Source organism: Melitaea cinxia, chromosome 2, assembly GCF_905220565.1.
Source record: "Melitaea cinxia chromosome 2, ilMelCinx1.1, whole genome shotgun sequence".
NCBI classification, from domain to species: domain Eukaryota; kingdom Metazoa; phylum Arthropoda; class Insecta; order Lepidoptera; family Nymphalidae; genus Melitaea; species Melitaea cinxia.
The window spans coordinates 11,164,332-11,187,331 of NC_059395.1; the positions used below are offsets into that span (position 1 = coordinate 11,164,332).

The 23,000-nt window shown below is 32.8% G+C and overlaps 1 protein-coding gene across 1 annotated transcript in view; it reads left to right on the top strand.

The window, feature by feature from the left end:
* The first annotated feature begins 995 nt into the window (after positions 1-995).
* LOC123661444 overlaps positions 996-23,000 on the top strand; it is a 43,842-nt gene continuing 21,837 nt past the window's right edge. Inside the window, exons 1-19 of the mRNA XM_045596404.1 lie at positions 996-1,321; positions 2,195-2,323; positions 4,294-4,394; positions 5,311-5,470; positions 9,367-9,694; positions 10,853-11,065; positions 11,775-12,011; positions 12,549-12,734; positions 13,027-13,269; positions 13,516-13,770; positions 13,925-14,138; positions 14,840-14,979; positions 15,074-15,142; positions 15,680-18,524; positions 20,920-21,109; positions 21,223-21,354; positions 21,429-21,639; positions 21,738-21,963; positions 22,530-22,627. Of these exons, the coding sequence (XP_045452360.1) occupies positions 996-1,321; positions 2,195-2,323; positions 4,294-4,394; positions 5,311-5,470; positions 9,367-9,694; positions 10,853-11,065; positions 11,775-12,011; positions 12,549-12,734; positions 13,027-13,269; positions 13,516-13,770; positions 13,925-14,138; positions 14,840-14,979; positions 15,074-15,142; positions 15,680-18,524; positions 20,920-21,109; positions 21,223-21,354; positions 21,429-21,639; positions 21,738-21,963; positions 22,530-22,627 (6,303 nt within the window). The remainder of the gene's footprint in view (positions 1,322-2,194; positions 2,324-4,293; positions 4,395-5,310; positions 5,471-9,366; positions 9,695-10,852; positions 11,066-11,774; positions 12,012-12,548; positions 12,735-13,026; positions 13,270-13,515; positions 13,771-13,924; positions 14,139-14,839; positions 14,980-15,073; positions 15,143-15,679; positions 18,525-20,919; positions 21,110-21,222; positions 21,355-21,428; positions 21,640-21,737; positions 21,964-22,529; positions 22,628-23,000) is intronic.

The following is a 23,000-nucleotide window of genomic DNA, read 5'->3' on the forward strand; positions in this document are numbered from 1 at the left end:
AAGTTAATAAATAAAATTTAATTAATAATAATAATTAATTAATCATATAAAAATAAATAAAAATAATTAATATTTAAAGTAAAAACATAAATTAATAATACATTGGAAAAAATAAACGGAAATAAATATTATAATAATTATGTTAAGTAACATATTTATAATATCAATTCGTTTTTTTTATCAAATAATTTTTCAAGAATATACATTCGTGTTTTTTAAAAGGACCGGACCGAACCGGCTGATCAGGATGAGATGAGATTTCCTGATCTGGACCCGATCAGGAAATCTCATCTCATCTCATGATCAGGTCCAGACAAATCTTCGGCGTTAAACGCGAAATTAAACGCGCGTTATTTTCGCGCCTCAACGCGTTATCGTTATTTTCGCGCCTCCACGCTTTATCGTTATTTTCAGCAACAGCAGCAGCACAGCAGCAGCGCAGCAGCACAGCAGCAGCGCAGCAGCACCGCACCGCACCGCACCGCACGCCGCAAGCTGTGCCCACGACATTCTGCGTGGAATTTAACAAAAAAGTTATTTCCAGTTCGCAGTTACACAATAAATATACACGCAGTTACACAATAAATGGTAAAATGATAGAGATGGGAGATATGGTGGGGAGGGGAGTAAACGAGTGCTGGAGTGAGATGGCAACGTGGGTGCGAAGTGTAGCAAGGGATGTCTTAGGGGAAACAAAAGGGAAAAGGAAGATAGAGAAGGATACATGGTGGTGGAATGAGGAAGTACAGACGATTTTGAAAGAAAAGAAGAATGCTTTCAAAGAATGGAAAAGAGTGGAAGATGGAAATGACAGAGAAAAAAAAATAAAAAGATCAGAATATCAAAATATTAAAAAGAAGGCTAAGAAAGCAGTCGCAATCGCAAGGGCCAAGGCTCAAGATAAGTTGTATTATTTTTTAGAGAGCCCACAAGGTCAAAAAAATCTTTTTAGAATATCAAGAGAGAGAGAGATGAATGCAAGAGATGTTAACCATATGAAATGTATAAAAGACGAAGCGGGGAAGATTTTGACGGACGATGAGGAAATAAAAGAACGCTGGAAGAGATACTTTAATAACTTGACGAAAGAAGAAAATGAATGGAGCGGAGTGTTAGAAAATGTACGAAGTAATGAAGGAATGGTGAAAGAGGTAAGTATAGAGGAAGTGAAGATGGCAGTGCAGAGTATGAAGAATGGAAGAGCAGTTGGGCCAGATGGTATACCAGCGGCAGTGTGGAAGTTTTTGAAGGCGGATGGATGGAAGTGGCTGACTTTATTTTTCAATAAGTTGCTCCAAGAAGAGGTTATACCCAAGGAATGGTACTACAGTTCACTGGTGCCCATTTTTAAAAATAAAGGTGACATACAGGACTGCAGCAGCTATCGGGGAATAAAGCTCATGTCACATAGCATGAAGATATGGGAGAATATGATAGCGCGACGAATGAGAGAAGAATGTGAGGTCACACAGAACCAATTTGGATTTATGCCGGGCCGGGGAACTACGGACGCCATATTTGCGCTCCGCCAACTCTGCGAAAAATATCGACTCGCACAAAAAAACCTACATATGGTGTTCGTAGATCTGGAAAAGGCATACGATAGGGTCCCCCGTAAGGTTCTGTAGTGGGCTATGAAAGGGAAAGGAGTGCCAAAGAAGTATGTACGACTTGTTCAGGCGATGTATGATAGAGCTAGCACCCACGTCCGGTCCGAAGCCGGGGTAACTGGCAAGTTCAGTGTGGCTGTAGGTTTGCACCAGGGATCGGCTTTAAGCCCGTATTTATTCCTTCTAGTAATGGATGTTCTAACATCAGACATACAGGAGGAAGCACCCTGGTGTATGCTGTTTGCTGACGACGTTGTTCTTGTCGGAGATAATGTTCTTGAGGTACAGAGCAAACTGGTAAAATGGCAGGAAAGACTGGAGGGCGCGGGATTGAGAATAAGTAGGTCTAAATTCTAAGTCTAATATTCTGACTTACTGATATATGCTGACGATATGAAAATATATAAGAAAATTAAAACATCTCTTGATTGTCAATTATTACAAATCGACCTGAACGAATTAAGTATTTATTGTACAAACAATCATCTGACTCTGAATCCCAAAAAGTGTAGCATTATCTCATTTTCTAGAAGGACTGAGTCTTTGAAATATGATTATTTTTTAAACAATGTTATGCTTAACAGGGTATCTGAAGTGAGAGACCTGGGCGTTCTTTTTGACTGTAAACTATCCTTTAATTCTCACATCGAGCATATAACTACAAAGGCGTACCGAATGCTTGGCTTTGTATTTCGATGTGGTAGAGATTTTAGGTATAGATCTACTCTATTATTATTGTACAACTCATATGTTAGATCAATATTAGAGTATGCATCGACAGTCTGGAACCCTCAATACAAAACTTATATTGAAGCTATAGAAAAAATTCAAAGAAAATTTGAAAGGCACTTTAATTCTAAAGCTTTTAGTCGCAATGATGTTACCGCACCGTTACCCCTCCCATCGTTGCTTGATCGGCGCTTAGAGAGAGACCAGGTCTTTTTGTATAAGATACTGAAATCTCATATTGATTCGGCGTTTTTGTTACAAAATATTAATTTGAGATGCCCTCGGACGAGTTCGCGTTCAAAAAGGTTATTTTCTGTTCCTGTAACCAGGACCAAATATGCTGGAAACATCTTTGTTCTCAGGTCCTGTAAAAACTATTACATACACGACGACATATTTAATTCTATTGACATTTTTAATTGTACCCTAACCTCATTTAAGCAGCATGTTAGGGACGTAATAAGTAAAAAAAATAATACTGTATTTCTTTGATTAAAAAATTATAATGTATTTCTTGATATAATAATGTATCTCTTTGATTTATTACAGTAATTTTTGTATTAATCTTAATTTTAATTCTAATCTTTGACTTATTTTTAAATTATAATCCTTTCATTTGACATAATTGACACGCTCGACTCTTTTTGTGACTTTTTTTTTTATAAATCACATAAATTTTTATATCTAAGTGACTTTTTTTTTGTCTTTTTTGATAGTTAATTTAATTTATATTATGTTAATTGATTTAAAACTACGACTTTTGACAAATGACATGTCTGTATATTATTGTTAGTGGAAACTTTAGTGATTAATGTGTTTTTGTAAGAAAATTAATTGTATGTGATTTTTATATTGTATGTTTCCCAAATAAATAAATAAATAAATAAATAAAACCGAGCACTTATTCTGCGATTTCAGCGGTTCGCAGTTCGCGGCGGTGGTTTTTCCCATATTGCCTTGGATGGTGTATCCCTACCAGTCTGCTCCGACTTCCGCTACCTTGGGTCATTAATACAAAATGACAGCAACATAGACCGTGACGTGAAAAATAGAATAAATACGGGATGGATGAAATGGCGACAGGTCTCTGGAACTGCTTGTGATCCACGAATGCCACTTAAACTTAAGGCGAAAATCTATAAAACGATCATAAGACCTGTCGTAATGTATGGATCGGAATGTTGGGCAACAAAAGTGACGGATGAAAGAAGAGTGCACGCAGCCGAGATGAGAATGCTAAGATGGATGTGTGGAGTAACGAGGAAAGATCGGATTAGAAATGAGTATATAAGAAGAAGTTTGAAAGTAGCACCCGTGACAGAGAAAATGAGGAGCAATAGGTTAGCGTGGTATGGGCATGTAATGAGGAGGGATGAACGCTATGTTGGTAAAAGAATGTTAGGGATGAATGTCGAAGGACGAAGAGCGATCGGCAGACCGAAAAAGCGATGGATGGATTGTGTGAGTGAGGATATGAGAAAGAAAGGAGTAAGCACTGAAGTGACGAATAATAGAGAGAAATGGAAGAGGAAAACATGTTGTGCCGACCCTACATAAGTGGGATAAGGGCAGGAAGATGAGTTACACAATAAATAAATTTCTAAAATAAAGGTTGCCTAAGTTAAAATCGGTTCAGCCGTTTCAGAGATTAGCCGGAACAAACAGATAGACACAAAAATTGTAAAAAATGTTATCTCAGTATATGTAACGTGTATACCTACATCCATATGCATTTATTGAAAAGCGTTTATTATTATATTACAAACAGACACTCCAGTTTTATTTATTTGTATATAGATGATGTCGATCTTAATAGAATAAAACTTCCTTCGTTAAAAACAGATTTCTTAATCTGATAGATGTCACTTAAATTATCATAAGCGTTGAATACGCGTATAATAAATTTTCAGTTAAAATAATTCATTTTCTCTTAAAAAATGTAATTTTATTTAAGAAATTTTTTAGAACAAGATTTGAATCTAGATCAAAATTGCTTTAGTGATAATTTGATAAGCTCGACGTACTCCGTGTGCAACGAAAATGATAGGCAATCAGGTAAAAAGAATACTGAAAATATTGTGTAATATAGAAAATAGACCAAAAATTATTTTTTCTAGTCTCAAAGCCGTCAAAAATACGGGGAAACGGGTTCGTTTTCGTTGCCAACTAAACAAACGTCGATGCGCTCCCTTATTATTTGGAATGTTTCCAAGGCGTTCGAAGAGAATCCATATATGGATTTAAGGGTGAATAATTTCGATAATTTTTAAATTCATACTTAAGTTTTATGTTTTTATTTTATAGATAAACATCTTCTATTCTTGTTATATCTTCTAAATTTTTGTTTATTCCTCTTTTCGAAATTCTTCTGTAATATAGGTAATAAACGTTGAGATTTACATTAGTAGTATCTACATAGTAAGGCTTCAGATTAAGAACTGTCAAATTATCTAAGCTCAAAATTTGACCGTTTATCGGCATAATTTTGTTACAAGAAAAATAAAAATATAAAAAAATAACCCTAACCTATCTGACTACCAAATTATACTGTTTATCGACATAATTTGGTTACAAAAAAAATAGCCCTAATAGGTTAGGTTAGTGGTACTTTTAATAATTATCTAAAAACATTCATTGCTTAGATTTAAACTTATAAAATATGAGATGAATCATGATTTTGTTAATTCTTAACATGTTAAGTGTGACGATAAAATATGATAAAACTACGAAATAGCACGGGTTTTAAATTATTCTTTGTGTAGTAGCTACTATAGAAGGATTTAGCCAATGTCAGTGTCTTTTCGATCCTTAGGAGAAAGTTTGCTACTCTTAACTTCTTCAGCCCGTATCACGTTTGCATAACCTCTAGTGCTACAAGTATTTATTACCGGTACTCATTTTACATCAGATGACCCGCTTATTCGTTTGTTACTTTATAAAAACCAATACAAGTTTTAAATAATTTATGAAGTATATTGTCTGATGCAGCATGCGATGCGCTCGGCGCACGAGCGTCTGGAGAGTGTGTCGCGTGACCAGAGCTTGGTGATCTCACAGTCTGAGCGGCATCTCACTTGTGCATTGTTGGCTTGGCAGCAACTCGGCCACAAGGACACTGATAGCCTTTATCAGTAAGATTACGTTATATGAGGAAGTTACTAGTCAGAACGTTAAGCTGTTGTCGCGGCTTTTGTCATATAAAATAGATACATTTGAAATAACCAAAGTTTAATAAATACAACTTAATTTTTTGTCATTAAATCAGCGGTACAACTTCAAAATATCTAGATTTTGAACATGATATTTCCTGCTGGGTCCTAACCTCAGTTAAACTTTAGTTAAGATTCAACTTGTCAGTCAGCCAGGAGCTGTTATTTAACCTGAAAGAAAATATGCTTTGTTATACTTAACTAAATAAAACTATTAATTCTTTTAGAATGTAACAATTTTTTCTCATTTGACTTTGTCAAATACATGAGGATGGCGTATTTTTTTCAGTATACAACGGGTTCTATACCTGATAATATTTGTTTTTATCATAATTGTAGTTTTAATTTTAACTAAAATTGACCCTGCGTCTTTAAATTATTTTTATATTCTTTATAATCTCGTATTCATCATTACAGCCTATACAGTCCACTGCTGGACATAGGCCTCCACAAGTTTACGCCAAAAATAACGTGAACTCATGTGTTTTGCCCATAGTCACCACGCTGGGCAGGCGGGTTGGTGACCGCAGTACTGGCTTTGTCGCACCGAAGACGCTGCTGCCCGTCTTCGGCCTGTGTATTTCAAAGCCAGCAGTTCGATGGTTATCCCGCCATCGGTCGGCTTCTTAAGTTCCAAGGTGGTTGTGGAACCTTGTTATCCCTTAGTCGCCTCTTACGACACCCACGGGAAGAGAGGGGGTGGCTAAATTCTTTAGTGCCGTAGCCACACAGCACAATCTCGTATTTGATCCATCATATTTACTTAAAAGTTAAATACTTAGTAAAAGGCGGTCAGGTTACTACGGTTAATCAACTACAAACAAAAAACCTATTATAAAAAACAATATAGAATAAACAAATTTAATCAATCAATTTATTAGGTAAATCTGTAAACTTGTCTAATACATAATAGTGCATGGAAAAAGTAACTATTGAAAAATTACACGTTAACGACTTTATCCATTATTTTTAACCGACTTCCAAAAAAGGAGGAGGTTCTCAATTCGACTGTATTTTTTTTTAATGTATGTTACATCAGAACTTTTGACTCGGTGGAGCGATTTCGACAAATTTTCTTTTAATCGAAAGGTGGTGTGTGCCAATTGGTCCCATTTAAATTTATTTGAGATCTAATAACTACTTTTCGAGCTATATCTAATAATGCGTTTTTACTTGACGCTTTTTTCGTCGACCTACGTTGTATTATACCGCATAACTTTCTACTGGATGTACGGATTTTGATAATTCTTTTTTTGTTAGAAAGGAGATATCTCAAGTTTAGTACCATGATAAGGAAACCAGGATCTGATGATGAGATCCTAGAGAAATCGAGGGAAACTCTTGAAAATCCGCAATAACTTTTTACTATGTGTACCGATTTTGATAATTTTTAATTTAATGTAAAGCTGATGTTCATCATGTGGTCACATTTAAATTTTATCGAGATCTGATAACTACTTTTTGAGTAATCTTTGATAACGCGTATTTACTTGACAATTTTTTCGTCGATCTACGTTGTATTACTTGTCGATGTAATTGAAGTCAGTTTTTTTTCGTTTGTCTGCAAACACAATTATAAGGTATTTAAATACGTTTTATTGTGCAAAATCAAGTGATCAATTTCCCTTTCAGCGTATTAAATGTAAATAAAACTATTTAGCTTATGAAAGATACTTATATATTAAAATAATTATTTATATTATTTTTTAAGCGGTTTGTTTTATCTAACGGTCCGGAAACATATAAAAAAACAATAATTTTTAAGTGCATGTACCACCAGCTAATAAGACCACGTTATGGCCAAATATAAAACATTTAAGGTCGGACCCTCATAAGCCGTACTGTGGTTTATCGCCTTCAAATATAATGAAGGCAATTAAAGGCATCGTTATTACGCTCTGTTTACATGGTGACAATTACCAAAGCCGCTATCACTCACACCTTATAATTTAAATATTATCTGATAAGTGGTATTACTACAAACAATAGAACACAATAATTTTTCGTGTATTTGTTTTTTGTAAAATAGCTCTGTCATGTAATTCTATAAGAAGTAAATAATTAAAGAATAAAAAAAAAAATATTTCAAGTATCCACCTACGTAAATTTCCACTTTCCGTGACATAATTAAATAATAGTTATATGTAATTACTAGATATCTACTACGTTTATAACGACACTGTGTAATAAATGCGGGATGTTTGCTTAAGGATTTCACTGTCTGTTCAAGTGATCTTCATTATTCTAATATTGTAATTTATATTTATAATTAATTATAATAATGTCACGGTAAGATACAATTAGAACTCTTGATGGCAAACAAAATGCGGACAGACCATTTCATTAAGACATGATGCTGATTATTGTTGTTAGCTAATTATTATCTAATGCTGCCCGCAGGTTTGTCCGCATGGACTTCAGTAAGATGAACAATTGAGTCGAATTTTGTCCATAATTTAATGCGTTTTAAATTTTTTTCACGTGATCGTTATTTTTTAATATACGTAGGTACTAAAAAAAACTTTAAATATTGTTTTTTTTTTATTCTACGTAAATACGTATGTATATGATTTTAGTAAAAAAGTCTTTTTGACATTACAAACAGATCTTTAATTTGTGTGGATTATCTTTTAAATTATAATTACTTTCTCGTATACTAATAATACATATCTGGAGTTTGGTTTTTCTTTCATATCATAATTATAGTAAGTACTATTCAGATAAATCTGATGATCTTGATAGCGGTTTTTGCCTTCATTTTTTAAATTGCGCTTTACTCTGTTAATAAAATGAGTTAAAAACTCTATCCATTTTATCATTGAAGGTAGGACACCTTTACACAGGTGTAAGCTGTTTAACAATACACGTACATAAAATAATAGGAAATTATCGTGATTATACATGTACATCTATCTATACATCTATAAAAATAAATAAAATTGGAGTGTCTGTTTGTAATATAAAAATAACCGCTTTTTATTGAATGCATATGGATGTATACACGGTACATTTAGTATAACATTTTTTTTTTAATTTTTGTGTCTGTCTTTCTGTTTGTTTGTTCCGGCTACTCTCTGAGACGGCTGGACCGATTTTGACGGGACTTCCACTGGCAGATATCTAATGTAATAAGGAGTAACTTAGGCAACTTTTATTTTAGAAATATATTTATTTTATAACTGCGAACTGAACAATAACATTTTTGTTGAATTCCACGCGGACGGAGTCGCAGGGACAGCTAATATATGTACTAGCTGACCCCGCAAACGTTGTTTTGCCATAACACAAAATTTCAAATATTTTTCTCAATTTGATCGCAGCACCAACTGTCGGGACAAACTGAAATTAAAATAGAATAATATTTATTATTTGATGTTGCGATGGTAGCGCAGTCCAACGGATACAATGTAAAACATTCCAAAATTAGCAACTATTTATAAATGAAAAATTAGTTAAATAAACATTTTCCAGTGGACCAAATTGTGAATCTAAACCATCCTCAAATCCCCTTGAACTCACACAAAAAATTTCATCAAAATCCGTCCAGCCGTCTAGGAGGAGTTCAGTGACATACACACGCACACAAGAAATATATATAAAATGTATTTGTTAATAATTTCTATTTAAAACAAAACCTTTCAATACAAATAAATGGACAGGAATCTAGAAATAAAGTTTTTGTTGTTACCGTAAGGTAAAAGGGGTGAAAATACTACTCGGGCATGAAATACTTAAATAATTTATAAAACTTTCTCTGTTATTTCATTTATCTTATGTAAGAAAAGTGCGTGAATATTAAATAAATATTTTCATTTCAGATTTATAGAGGAAAATCGTAAGACCACTAGACCGTTTCATGAGAATTCTAATAATTCTAATACTAATTCAACTAACAAAGTTAGCGTTTCTTCTAAACAGTGCAAAGATTTTTGTAATGCATCGCCAGAATATCCGACATATAAAGACATTGACTCTTCGAATTTCGACATTAAGTCACTTATGGGACCTGTGGTTAAATTGCCAGTTGAAACGAATATTATTATGCGATCAGAATATTCGCCATGTGCTCGTCATTCTGGAAAAAAAATATCACAGCAAACCAACACAGCGAAAGGTCAAAATGATATGAAAAACAAAATTGATGCTGTAAGTCATTATTGATTACAATATATGAGTGTAATAATAATATGATAATGAAGTGGAGTATGAAACACGAACAGCTCTGGTGTAGTGATGCCTATACTGTGTAACCGCCTAAACACCGACGGTTTGTTGGTTCGATTCCCGCTTGGGATGGATCCGTACAAATATTGCTTTCCGGTTTGGATGTCTGTCCTTTTGGGGCTCCCCACCGTGCCTCGTAGAGCGCGTTCAACTGTGTCGGTCCCGGTTGTTATCGTATACACATGGTAGTGATCGATACTCATAGTAGAGAATATATTCGCCAACCCGCATTGGAGCGGCGTAGTGGATTAAGCTGCGACTCTTCTCCTACATGGAAAAAGAGTCCTAGCAGAGGATCATTATGGGCTGAATCGGAATCAACACGAAAATCAACACGAAATGGGGAATCACAATATATGAGAATGTCATGAGTGTGTACCTAGAGGGAAAAGAAAACTGAAAGATTGGCTAGCGAGTAGTAACGTAATGCTATTATCTGTTTCTCAAGCCAAATTTTTCTGTCACGAAACAAAGCCAGGCAGATTAAGCTTGATATATCCAACTAAAGGGCGTATTAAATGCTGCCAACTTAAAACTATTATGACGTTAAATCAGTGGGTAACGCAGGGAAAACCCACCAAAAAAATTAGCCATGGTGAATTAAATAGTAGATTTGGATAATTCTTTAACGAATCTAATATTGACACATGTAGGACTATCAGTCTGCAATATCCGTGTGTGGATGGCAATCTAGGCTTGGATAATTCGGGTTGTTTTCTTTGTGGTACTGCTTTAATTGACCCAATACGTAGAAGACTGGAATAACTACTAACAAAAGTAGACATTTGTACTAGTCTTGTGAAAAGAGAATAGAATGTCGTATCAACTTGGTTAGAATTGTTATCGGCATTCCGCAAAACTTTAGGTTGAATAACACAAAGTCAAAGATTTGTGCTCTGTTAAAACAGCGTTCACTTAAGCTTGGCGTTGGGGTTAACAGCTTGGCGGGTGGCTTGAAGCAGAATATCACAGCACTATACAAAGAAGAATAATAGAGTAGTAGTTGAAGATTTAAGAATGCTTTATACGTTTGTTCGAGTAAAGTGTATTTAGATCTTTATTTCGATTAAACAAACATAGGCGTGCTGTATGGACTCTGTGTGTGTGCAACGCCTCGCGGAGCTAGACACAGCAGTCTGTGAATTAAGAAGCCGAGCTGCTAGACTCGCTCGTCGGGAGGCTGAACGTGTCGAGCTGTTGGAGCGGGCTGAAGCCGCGTGGAAGGACTTAGAACTTGGTTATCAGCGACGACTTGGCTTGACTGAAGAAAAAGAAGATGATTTGGCTAAGCAAGTAAGTATATAAAAAAGAATTTCGGAATTCGTATTATTTATTTCTTATTTTAAGTTACTAAATATTGTCTTAGAAAGCTTCTAATTAATGCAAATATTAATGCAAATAGAAGCCTATTTGCATTAATAGAGCGCAATTAATGATTTCACGTCATGTAGTATGTATATAAATATTACATTGCATACAATAATACTTCATTTGTCCTTAACTGAATAAACAAACTTGAAAACTCAATGAAAAACCGGCTCTTATGACTAGAACTGACTTTAGGTACTTATCATGATATTTACACTTCTTCCGTGAATTGATTCGAGTTGTTGTTTTTTTAAAATTAATAGATTTTTTTATAGTCTATATAAATAAATAAAATTAGAGTGTCTGTTTGTAATATTAAAATAACCGCTTTTTACTAAATGCATATGGACACAGAACATATACCAAAATAATATTTTTACAATTCTTGTCTGTCTGTCTGTCTGTCTGTTGGTTCCTGCTAATCTTTGAAACGGCTGGACCGATTTTGACGGAGCTTCCACTGACAGATAGCTGATGTAATAAGAAGTAGCTTAGGCAACTTTTATTATATTAATTTATTTATTTTATAACTCTGCGAACTGAACAATAACTTTTTTGTTTAATTCCACGCAGACGAAGTCGCGGGCACAGCTAGTTTATAATAAAAAAATTAAATAAAAATTTATTCTGTTAGATCAAAAAGGTAATAGACGAACGGAATGGCTATAAGGGCGCCTGCACAAAACTGGCGGAGAAACTAAAAGAGCGTGGTGAGGCTGCGGAGAAGGAGCGAGCTTGTCTGACGTTGATCGAGAAGGATTTATGCGATCGCGCCTGTGTGCGCCTGCGGTTAAGTGAAGAAATTGTAAGGGGTGATACTGCACTAGCTGAAGAGATCTGCAGAGCGAATCAAATGGACAGAGATAGACAAGTAAGTTTTTTAACTTACTTATAATAATTATTATTGATAGGTCACGGGTTCGACTCTCAATCATGGCAAATTGATCGTTTATCTGTTGTTTGCGTTTCCATTGTTTGCATTTTTGGATCGACGATTATATAATACAAATAGTATGTTTTGTAAGTTAAGCCATATTACATACTAGCAGTTCCCGCGACTTCGTCCACGCGGAATTTAACAATAAAGTTATTTTTCAATTCGCATAGTTATAACACAAATAAATTTCTAAAATAAAAGTAGCCTAAGTTACTCTTTATTACATTATCTATCTGCCAGCGAAAGTCCCGTCAATATCAGTCCAGCCGTTTCTGAGATTAGCCGGAACAAACAAACGGACAGACAGACGGAAATAGCGGTTCTTTTAGTATAACAAACAGACATTCCAATTTTATTTATTTCTACAGATTACGATCTATATTTGAATTTGAATTTCATATGACTTTTAAATATGTTTCAAGGTAATAGAATCTTACAATCAATCTAAATAATTAAAAAAACCCTATACAGTTCAAAGAAGATCAAAGTCGTAGAAAAGTATCATCCCTAGAAAGTGAAATACAGTCGGCTCGATGTTTGACGCAAGAGGCGGAGTGTGCGATGCGCGCGGAACTCGCAGCTCTCAAGGAACAGGTTACACAAGTTTCAAATCAACTCCTGTCTGAAGAGTCTGAATGTAATGCTATTAATGTTCAGGTAAATTTGCATAAGAACCATGTTTTATTTGATTTAATGATACTTAAAATATTTTTATCTCCTTCAGTTTAAAAATAACTGATTAAAGACAACAAAGGATTGACTGATTGTTCGTTTTGTCACTGTTTGGATTATTTTAAACATAAATATTTTAGTCCGACTATTCATATTTAAAATAGTACTATTGACCTAGTCGTGGGTCGATATGGTTCCGTGGACAGAATAGGTTGCTTGGTCCTTAGGGTTCAAATTTATTTATCATTATTTTTATATTAAATTGATATATGTTTAGCTTCAAGAGTTGAGAAAAGAAAAAGACGATTTATTAGAAGATCTTGATGGTTGTAAGTTAACGTGTGATAATCGAATGCAAGGACGGCTAAACGAATTAAAGCAGAAAAGAGAGGAAATAATGCAGTTGAAAGAAAAAGTCATACAATGTAAATGCAAGATTCCTCAAGACGTCGCCGTAGAAGTAAAGCGAACACCTTCAATAGCTGCGCTTTGTCAGTGTACACCTGAAGACAAGTTACTGGTTAATAATATTCTAGTTTCTTTTACATTCAATATAGCCTTCAAATCTAAGCTAGTTAATTCTAGCAATACTAAAATTTTCCATTATTGTTTACGTTTACGCTGTTAGTCTGTTAGGATAATGCAGTTACTCAAGGCTTAAATGTTATGTAACTTTAATCTAAGTAATAATAAAACGTATAAACATATATTATAATAAACCCTCTTTTATTATAAATATTTTTTCACGTATGACAATTGTTTTCAGGAATCTTGTTCATGCACTTCTTTACGTACCCAACTGTTATCTAATTTACTGGCTGATCTTTTTGGTGGACTTCAATCAGAGTTGGGTGGATCAGGTTCATTAATGCCTTGCCACTTATTGAAATGCCTTGAAGATAAACATAACTGGGACCGTTCCAGCGTAGTTAAAATGAACCTGCGCAATTTTTTCGAGCAATTACTCGTTGGAGAGTTAGACATTGCCATTGCTACATCTATTGAAAAATATCATGCAAAAGTTAGTAGAATCCAAAAACAAATACATATTGTAGTTAATTTATCATATATAATTTGTTAACATTATATTTTCTTAATTAATATGATGTGTTAAAGAATTTTAAAAGATTTTTCAATACAATCCTTAACAAACAATAATTTTATTATTATGATAGTGGGTCGGTGCCTCTTGTGCTGATCAAATACAAATGACGCCTGATCCTGAAGATACTAATGAAGGTTGGCAGGAAAGAGCCATAGAACGTCGAGCGCAAAAACTTGCTACAAAATTAGCAGAGCAACTCTTCCAAGAAAGAGCTGAACAAGTTACAAAAAAAGCTAAAGAAATAGCCACTAAGGGACCGCCTCCCTGTGAATGCAAGACACAACGTAGGTGTTAGCGTATTACTTCCTTTGTTTATAGCAATTTAATTGTCTTCATTACTTGTATAGTTCATTTCCTATAAAAGAACGTTATCTTTATAATATTCTGTATTTACCAGTTTTTCCTTGTATTCTTGCATTAAACATAAGCAAATAAAGTGTGAAAATAATATTTTGTAGTTAGACACGACTTCATATGTTTCGTTAGTAATCTAGAAAGAATAAACAAGTGGATGTTTCTAAAATAACTTAATAGACATACAGTTCTTTGGATATTCATTACTAATTTATGTTGCAAATTGAGAAGTTTAATTCTTAGTTTATTTTTTTTATTTCCCAGAGATACTGTGAAACATTTTAAGATGTCATCATCATCATCTTCATTACAGCCTAAACAGTCCACTGCTGGACATAGGCCTCCACAAGTTTACGCCAAAAATAACGTGAACTCATGTGTTTTGCCCATAGTCACCACGCTGGGCAGGCGGGTTGGTGACCGCAGTACTGACTTTGTCGCACCAAAGACGCTGCTGCCCGTCTTCGACCTGTGTATTTCAAAGCCAGCAGTTGGATGGTTATCCCGCCACCGGTCGGCTTAGATTATTATAGATATTTTAAGATGTAAGCGTGCTAAATCATGCAAGTTATTGAAATTTTTTAAATGAAACGTTAAAATATATTTTTTTAAAGTACGGTTTTTGTTACAGCCGCAGTATATCAGTGTCTTGTCAAGAGGCCAATTACAAAATATAGTCCATTTAAAACTACCGAGAACACGCCATCATACTTTAAACGTGCATTACAAGACGTCACTCAACTTAAAGTTCAAGTTGAAAATCTGAAAAAGGTATTACTTTGGTAGTAATAATGTTTACTACTTACTACTGTAATAAATTATTTTTATGGTTTTTTATGTTTTTGAATTAATAATTTGTGTACAGAGGACTGTAAAAAAAGAAGATCTACGACATATGGAAGAAAAGATAACAAAAATACTTAAACAATCTTCGGTAAGTATGAAGTTAAACCTCTTACGAGATTTGTGTGAATAATAACGATTCAACCTGTAACATCCCACTGCAAGGCAGAGACCTAATAATATTACCAGCAATTTCGTAGAGATCTTGATATTTCTTACTAACCAGAAATTTAGTCGAATATCAAGCGTGACTGTAATATTTCTACAGTTGCATTATTCAACGAAGAGTTGGCGCAGTGTTCATAGCAACTGGCTGACGCTAAACTGTTGCGAACTCGATTTCCGTTTATGAAAAATATTTTTAAAGACCATTAGTTGTAGCCGTGGTCATCGTTTGTGTTTGTGTTTTGTGTGTGTTTCTGGACACAGTAATCGCACCCTAGATTGATATGTTGAGTGTAAAGTGTTGATTTGTTTCATTTTATTTTTCAGGTAATTTCACATTAAAAATTTGTCACTATTAAACATAGATTATTAAAATTTATAAACTGTTAATATACTTACATTTATTCAATAAATTTACATTTCCCTAATGGTAACAATAAAATCTACTTTATTTTTTTTATAGGATTTGTCGAATATTACCCAAGCAAACAAAAAAATTAAAACTATTAAAGAAACTGATGAAAGAATTAAGCAAAACACAAAAAATATTAGCAAAATCAATACATCTGACAATAAGACGCATACTACGAGACAAAGTATAGACGAATCATGCAATTATATTAGTGGTTATGTAAAGGAAAAACCTGGCAAACCTTTAAAAAAAAATGAACCATCATATGCTGTAAACTTATGTTTATGCGGAGCACAAAATAATTTGACTCAAGGATCTACAAATAATACAGATTTTCAACCAACTTTAAAACAAAATAAAACAAAAAACCAAGTGAAAATTATGCCTGCGGTGACGCCAAAAACGTCGAATATTGATACGAGAACACAACAATTTTCAACAAAGAGCCATTGTCCTAGTAACTGTGTTTGTTTCCATAAAATTCCGTCTAATACATCTATTGAAAGACTATTAGATTGTTTAATAAAATGGAACGGAAACACAAATAATACGCACGATAAGGCAATAATATGCAATGAAAGAAAAGGAGGTCAAATTAGTAACAATGAATTTAATTCAAACTTAAGCACACTTACAAAAGGTGATAAGCCTGCCGTATATTCTATTATTAATGAATTGGAAAACAATTTACTAAAAAATAGTTATATTGAAAATTACGATAAAGGCACGAATCATGATACTTTACCAGCTACTACGGAGTCTGAATATATTGGTGCTATTAATTTAGACAAAAGTAATGACAATTTTTCTAAATATGTGAGTAATAATTATAAACTAAAATGTGGTGATGGACATGAAATATCCTATGGTAAAAAGCCTTTAGAAGTAAAACGCGACCAACATTCTTTAAAGAATTGTGATATAGACCTTAAAAAAGAATCTAAGGTTTATTCCATGAAGGAACATAGAAGTAAGTACAGTTCTCAATTTAAATGTGCTGAAAAGATACAAAATTCTGATTATAATGCAAGTAAACAAAGCTTAGAAATTAGCGGGGTATCATACGTTGACGACGTCTTAAAAAAATCAGATATAATACCACGTGAATGTGATTATTGTGTAAAATTTTTGGGAGTGACTCTTACAAACATAAAAGCGACACCAACCATTACAAAAACCTACGAAGAAAAAAATATAGTTCTGGTTCCTGAAGAGAGCCGCTTTAGTCGTGGTGTAAGAAATATGGGTGAGATTGAAAAAAATAAGCCGATAAATTCTCGGTTACAATACAAATCTGATAAAAGTATGACGGAAATAGTTTCAGATCCATTATGCGATTCCATAGAAAAAAACAAAGTTGTGAAGAAAATGTCAGACGTAATAGAAGATGAGGAAACGAAATGTGTTTGTTGTGATAAGGAAGAATTGAATGATTTAGAAATAAACATGTTTACTTTGCTTGAAGAACATTTGAAAGAAAAATTAGAAGAATTTCAAACTTCCTCGTGTATATCCACGTGTATACCAGTTGAGGAAGAAAAAGTACTGCTATCTAAAATATTAGGTAAAGTTAAGGTATTACTTTCAGAAAATTCCAATAAATTAATTTGTAAATCTAATGAACTTAAAATCAGCGAGGACAGTTGGAATAGAACCTACGGCTTGTTACAAGAATATTTAAAAGTAAAAATGAAAAGAGTTCATCGTGCTTGTATTTCTAACAACAACAATTCACAGAAATGTTTACCAGTTATATTAGATCAAGTTTGTAATTTGATTGAAGATGATTTTCAACGTTTAAAAGCAATATGTAAATGTGACAATAAAATTATCAGAGCAAATTCATCTCTTAAAAAATTAAATGAGCAGATGACCGAAACACTTTTAGAATGTAAAGATATGGATGTTCAATTTGATAATAGCAAAAATAATAGTCTATATGAGAAAAATACAGAAAATACTTCAACACAGGTAATATATATTCCTTTTAATAATAATAAGTCGTGTGAAGTTATGTATGATGGTTCAAAAAACACTATAAATACAGCAGAAAAAAAAGTTTCTTGCGAATTAAAAAAGGGTTTCATAACAGATTGCAGTTGCTATGCAGTCAAATCACGCTATTTATATGATAGCCGTACATATAACCAATGCACGAAATTATTGATTAATAAAACTTTAAAAGCAGAAAGTGACAAGTTTGAATTAACCGACATATACAATAAAGAGCCGACGAAAATTTTATCAACTTCAGTGAAAGAATGTCTTAAATTACCTAAAGATACGAGTATTGTTAATTTATTGGAAACTAAAGTATCTTATTCATCTTTTAATAAAGGATGCAAATTAAAATGTTTATGTGACTGTACATTTGGTATATGTTATTGCACTAAATCATTGGTAGAAACATGTCGTAGAAAAAAATGTCGTGTCTGGAAATCGCTTTCTATGGTAGATAACAACGAAAGTGTAACCTGTGGCATTGATAAAATAATGTATGAAAAAAAATCGAAACATGTTAATACAAGCAATGATAGGACTTCTCAAACAGAAAGTATTAGAAATTATTGTAATGTTGAAGTAATGACGACTAATAATGAACACGAAGTTGTGCTTAAATATTCAAAAGAGAGGCGTGGTAGTTATGCCTGCAATGATCAAGCTAATAATAACGATGACTATGTAACAGATGCTGAATTAAATAAAGCTATGCTTTTAAATTCTTTACATATTCCCACTGAACAATTACCAGAGCATAGTCAATATACAAACTTTAAAGAAAATCATACAAAGAACCCTGAACTAGAAAATTGTGAATGTAAAAAGGTTCCTTTATGCCATGTTAAAATGTTAGTAGAGAGTATTGAACAAAAGTTAGTGCAATCAAAGTGTACTTGTGAGTCTTTTTGCTCTCAAGTTTGTCCCATACACGCAAAAGAAGAATATAATTATAATTAGATTTATTTATTGTACTGTGGAAACCTATTCCTTATTTATTGTGAACATATAATATTTTCCAAATTATTTTTCCATTTTATATTTTTATGACTTTAACTCAACATGTCGTATTGATGATCTTATAAAAATATTTTAAATGTTTATATCTGTAACCTCTTAATATTCTGAAGTAATAAACAGTTTATTGTGAAAAGTAATATAAAGTAATTTTAAAACCTAAATACGATATTTTATCCGAAACTTAATTACATTACTAGCGACCCGCACCGGCTTCACACGGGTACAATGCTGATACTAAATATAAAATAAATATTTGCAATTGCGCAAAAAAAAAATGTTTATTTACGACATTACATTAGAAACCTCTAAAACTATCAGTATTGCTCTACTATATTATGCATGTATTATACATATAAACATTTTTCGGAAATTATTTATTTATTTTATTTATTTACTTTTTATTGTACACCACAATATGCAAATACAAATTAATAATAATACAGGCAACTTAAGAATGTGTCGGTCAACTTTAAGAAGAGGCGGTCTTATGGCTAGTTCGCCATGTCTTCCAGACAACCCGAAATAGGATTGAGTATTATTTATTTGAAGATCGGGTAGGTGGTGCAGTTATATTAATAATATAATAATAATAAATACTCTTTATTGTACACTACAAAGAAATGTTACAAAAAGGGATACATATGAAGAAAGATGTACAAAGGCGGTCTTATCGCTAAGAGCGATTTCTTCCAGACAACCTTAGGGTATAGGACAGGGCATATAAAATGAGAAGCGGTAGGGAAGTGTACAAATAGTTGATAAAGAATTGGCAAGGAGTTTACAAGCTATATGATATAAAAATAAGTAAATATACTACATATAATACATATATATACACATATATATATATACACATAATTATACATTTACATAAACACTACATATACATAACTTCATACATACACCATATATACTACATACACAAATACTACATAATATATTGCGAAGATGATATTTAACAATTATTTAGGGACAAAAAATTATATATTATAATAAACTTAAATACAAATATCTATACAATAATACTTTCAAGCAATACATATATTCATTAGAATAATATAATAAACTGATAAATATAACAACAGTATCTCATAGCACTTACAATCTATTTCGCCATTAAAATTAAAAATTAAAAATAATAATAATAATAAATGAAATAAATAAATAAATTTAATTGGAATCGCCCTCAGTATTAAGGTAATGCTTTTTAACTAATTTTTTGAACGTTGGGAGTGATTTGGCTTCTTTTATATATAATGGTAAATTATTCCATAGCTTAATTGCCCGAATGGTGAAAGACTGACAATTTTAACATTAGTCTCCTCGAAGATCTTAATTACTCTATTTACTAAAGAAAGCTGCGTCAAAATCCGTGCGTAGTTTTAAAGATCTAAGCATATAGACAGCGGAAAGCGACTTTGTTTTATACTATGTAATGATAATGCGATAGTTTGAAAGCTGTTTTGACGCATATAATAACCGTATCAATTACAATTACTTAAAGTATTTAACTTGAGTTACATTAACTATTTTATACACATTTTCATAATCATGTATAAATTGATTGAACATTCAATAAGTAACATATGCAATATATTCAAGTGCAGGCCTCACTCGATTGAAACGACCACCCAGCGACGTTCTCCTCCCTGTCGCCCCTGTTGTTATACACTCGTAACTACTACAGAAAAATATAAGGCATTACATATTGCCTGTACGAAGCTAAAGCAGCATTCTAGTTATAACAATATCTGCGCTGTTTTGTTGTAATTTAGTACAACGCTTGCTTTGAAAAACGTTACCCAATACACAAGAAAACAGAAGTAATAAGATGATATACAACAGAATTAAAAGTACTCTAGACTTAAGACTTAGGACCATAAATTTTATTTGGTTAAAATTATAAGCCATTTTAAAAGTTACGCGCTATAACAAATATTTACGGAATGCCGATCAGCTGGCTCGTTGCGACCTGTCATTAAAATAGCTTACATTTAAAGTCGGTAAGGTAGTTTGTAAAAATAATAACAACACAAAATACACGTTTTTTTATTTAGTGATATTTGAATGATAAAGTGTAACAAACTATACTTATTGTATCAGTACCACCTAGTTTTTTTATTGAAATTTAATTGTATATACGATATTAAATTGATTGTGTTATCAGTCAATAAGTCGATTAACCTAGAGTTGTGTATAGACGTGTGTTTAAGTGAATATCGGAGCGTAAATATATTTGTGAACTATAAAAGAAAGAAACAATATTCAAAAAGTATTCGCGAAAATGGAAGAAAAAAAAGAAGTTAATAAAAAAAGAAGTAATCCAAATATATTGTCTAAGCTGTTTATATGTTGGATTTGTCCAGTTCTTTTTAAAGGAAATAAAAGGGATGTTGAAGAAGATGACTTGATTATTCCTAACAAACAATATGATTCTGATATGCTTGGTGGTAAACTAGAAAGGTACATTTTTATGTTATTTACAATTATTTGTTTTATTAACACATGGTGTGTTGCTAAATATCACATGCGTATTTCTAACGTAAACATATTTTTCTTAATTCACTTTCCTTCAGGTATTGGTTAGAGGAGTATGAAAGAGCTATAAATGATAAACGTGAGCCTTCACTTTCGAAGGCCCTTGCGAAAGCATTTTGGTTAGCCTATCTTCCTGGAGCCATTTTTCTTTTAATTAATACAACAGCGAGGTATTTAAATAGTATATTTGTACGCAGTTAAGAAGAATATATTTATATAAACATATTTTAATTTTTAATCACAGGACTGTACAACCTTTACTGTTTTCTGAGCTTCTATCCTACTGGTCTGCTAATTCAAGCCAGTCAATAACCCAAGAACAAGCGGGTTATTATGCGATTGGCATGTTGGGGCTTAATTTAGTTGCTTCCTTAAGTCAACATCATAATACTTTATTTGTAAATCGCTTCAGTTTGAAAATGAAAGTAGCATGCTCAGCTCTTATTTATAGAAAGGTAATTTTTATATAATATTTAAAGGTTTATAAATAAAATTATTGAAATAATTAGATACATTAATAAGTCGAATGTTAACAAGTTGATTCATTTCGTAGGTACTGCGTATGAGTCAAGTCTCCATTACCGAGGTAGCAGCTGGGAAATTGGTGAATTTGTTAGCTAATGATGTAGCTCGATTTGATATGGCATTTATGTTTCTGCACTACATATGGTTGGTCCCAGTGCAATTGGCGGTCGTAATGTACTTCTTGTATGAAGCTGGTGGTTATGCCCCATTTGTTGGACTTTTCTCTGTAATGCTTTTAATTTTGCCAATTCAAGGTATTATTGTTTTTTTTTTTCGTATCAATGCTAGTTAGAGCCGTAAATGGTATTTCCAGGATGATCCAACCTATTTAAAACTAAATTTTTATTTATGATTCCTTATATTAGAGCATATTTTTATCTATTTCCATTACTTCAATTATTACTAACAAATAAATAAACAATTATGTTACATTTGAAAGAAATTATTTTATATATAAATTTCGTGTCACGATGTATGTTAACGACTCCGAAACTACTGAGCCAATTTTTATAAAATTTTGTAAGCATCTGTAATTTGGTCTAACTTGGGAGATAGGGTAGTTTTTATCTCAATTGGACCCGGTAAGTGGCGCTGCTATCGGTATGTAAGCAAACAAATTTGGTAGCTGTTTTCCGGGCATGACAACGTCTGCCGGGTACGCTAGTATAAAAATATTTTTTGATTTCATTTATAGTTATTGCGTCTCACTTAAGTCGTAGTGTTATATTACTATAAACCAATGAATTATTTAAATTGATACTACCTAATTCTTTAGTTTATTGCAATTCAAAATATGTGATTTTTTTTTGTTTAATTTTAGCCAGACTTACCAAACTTACTGCTAAAATTAGAAGGACAGTCGCTCAGAGAACGGATAAGCGAATTAAGTTAATGAGTGAAATTATAAGTGGCATTCAGGTAAATTATACTTGTGATTATGTAATATGAAACTTTGAATAGTTACGGGTCTCTGTAAAGAACATACTATAGACGGCGCCACGATTCGCTTAAACCGAATATAAAAATACTCATATCAAAAATTTCGCTCTAGCGGGTACATCGTTCCATAGCTTAATTGGCTAGAGCGCCGACACGGTCAGTCGGAGACGCGGTTTCGATCCCCGCTGGAGCAGTCAATTTTTGATATGATATTCAAAAATGTTTAAATTATACTTGTAAAATAACTGGATCTTATGAGTCATAAAATAGTTTTTACCTTTTGTTATATAAATGTATTTTCATTTAATTATACAAGACTAGCTTTTCGCTCGATATTGGGATCGTGTAAATT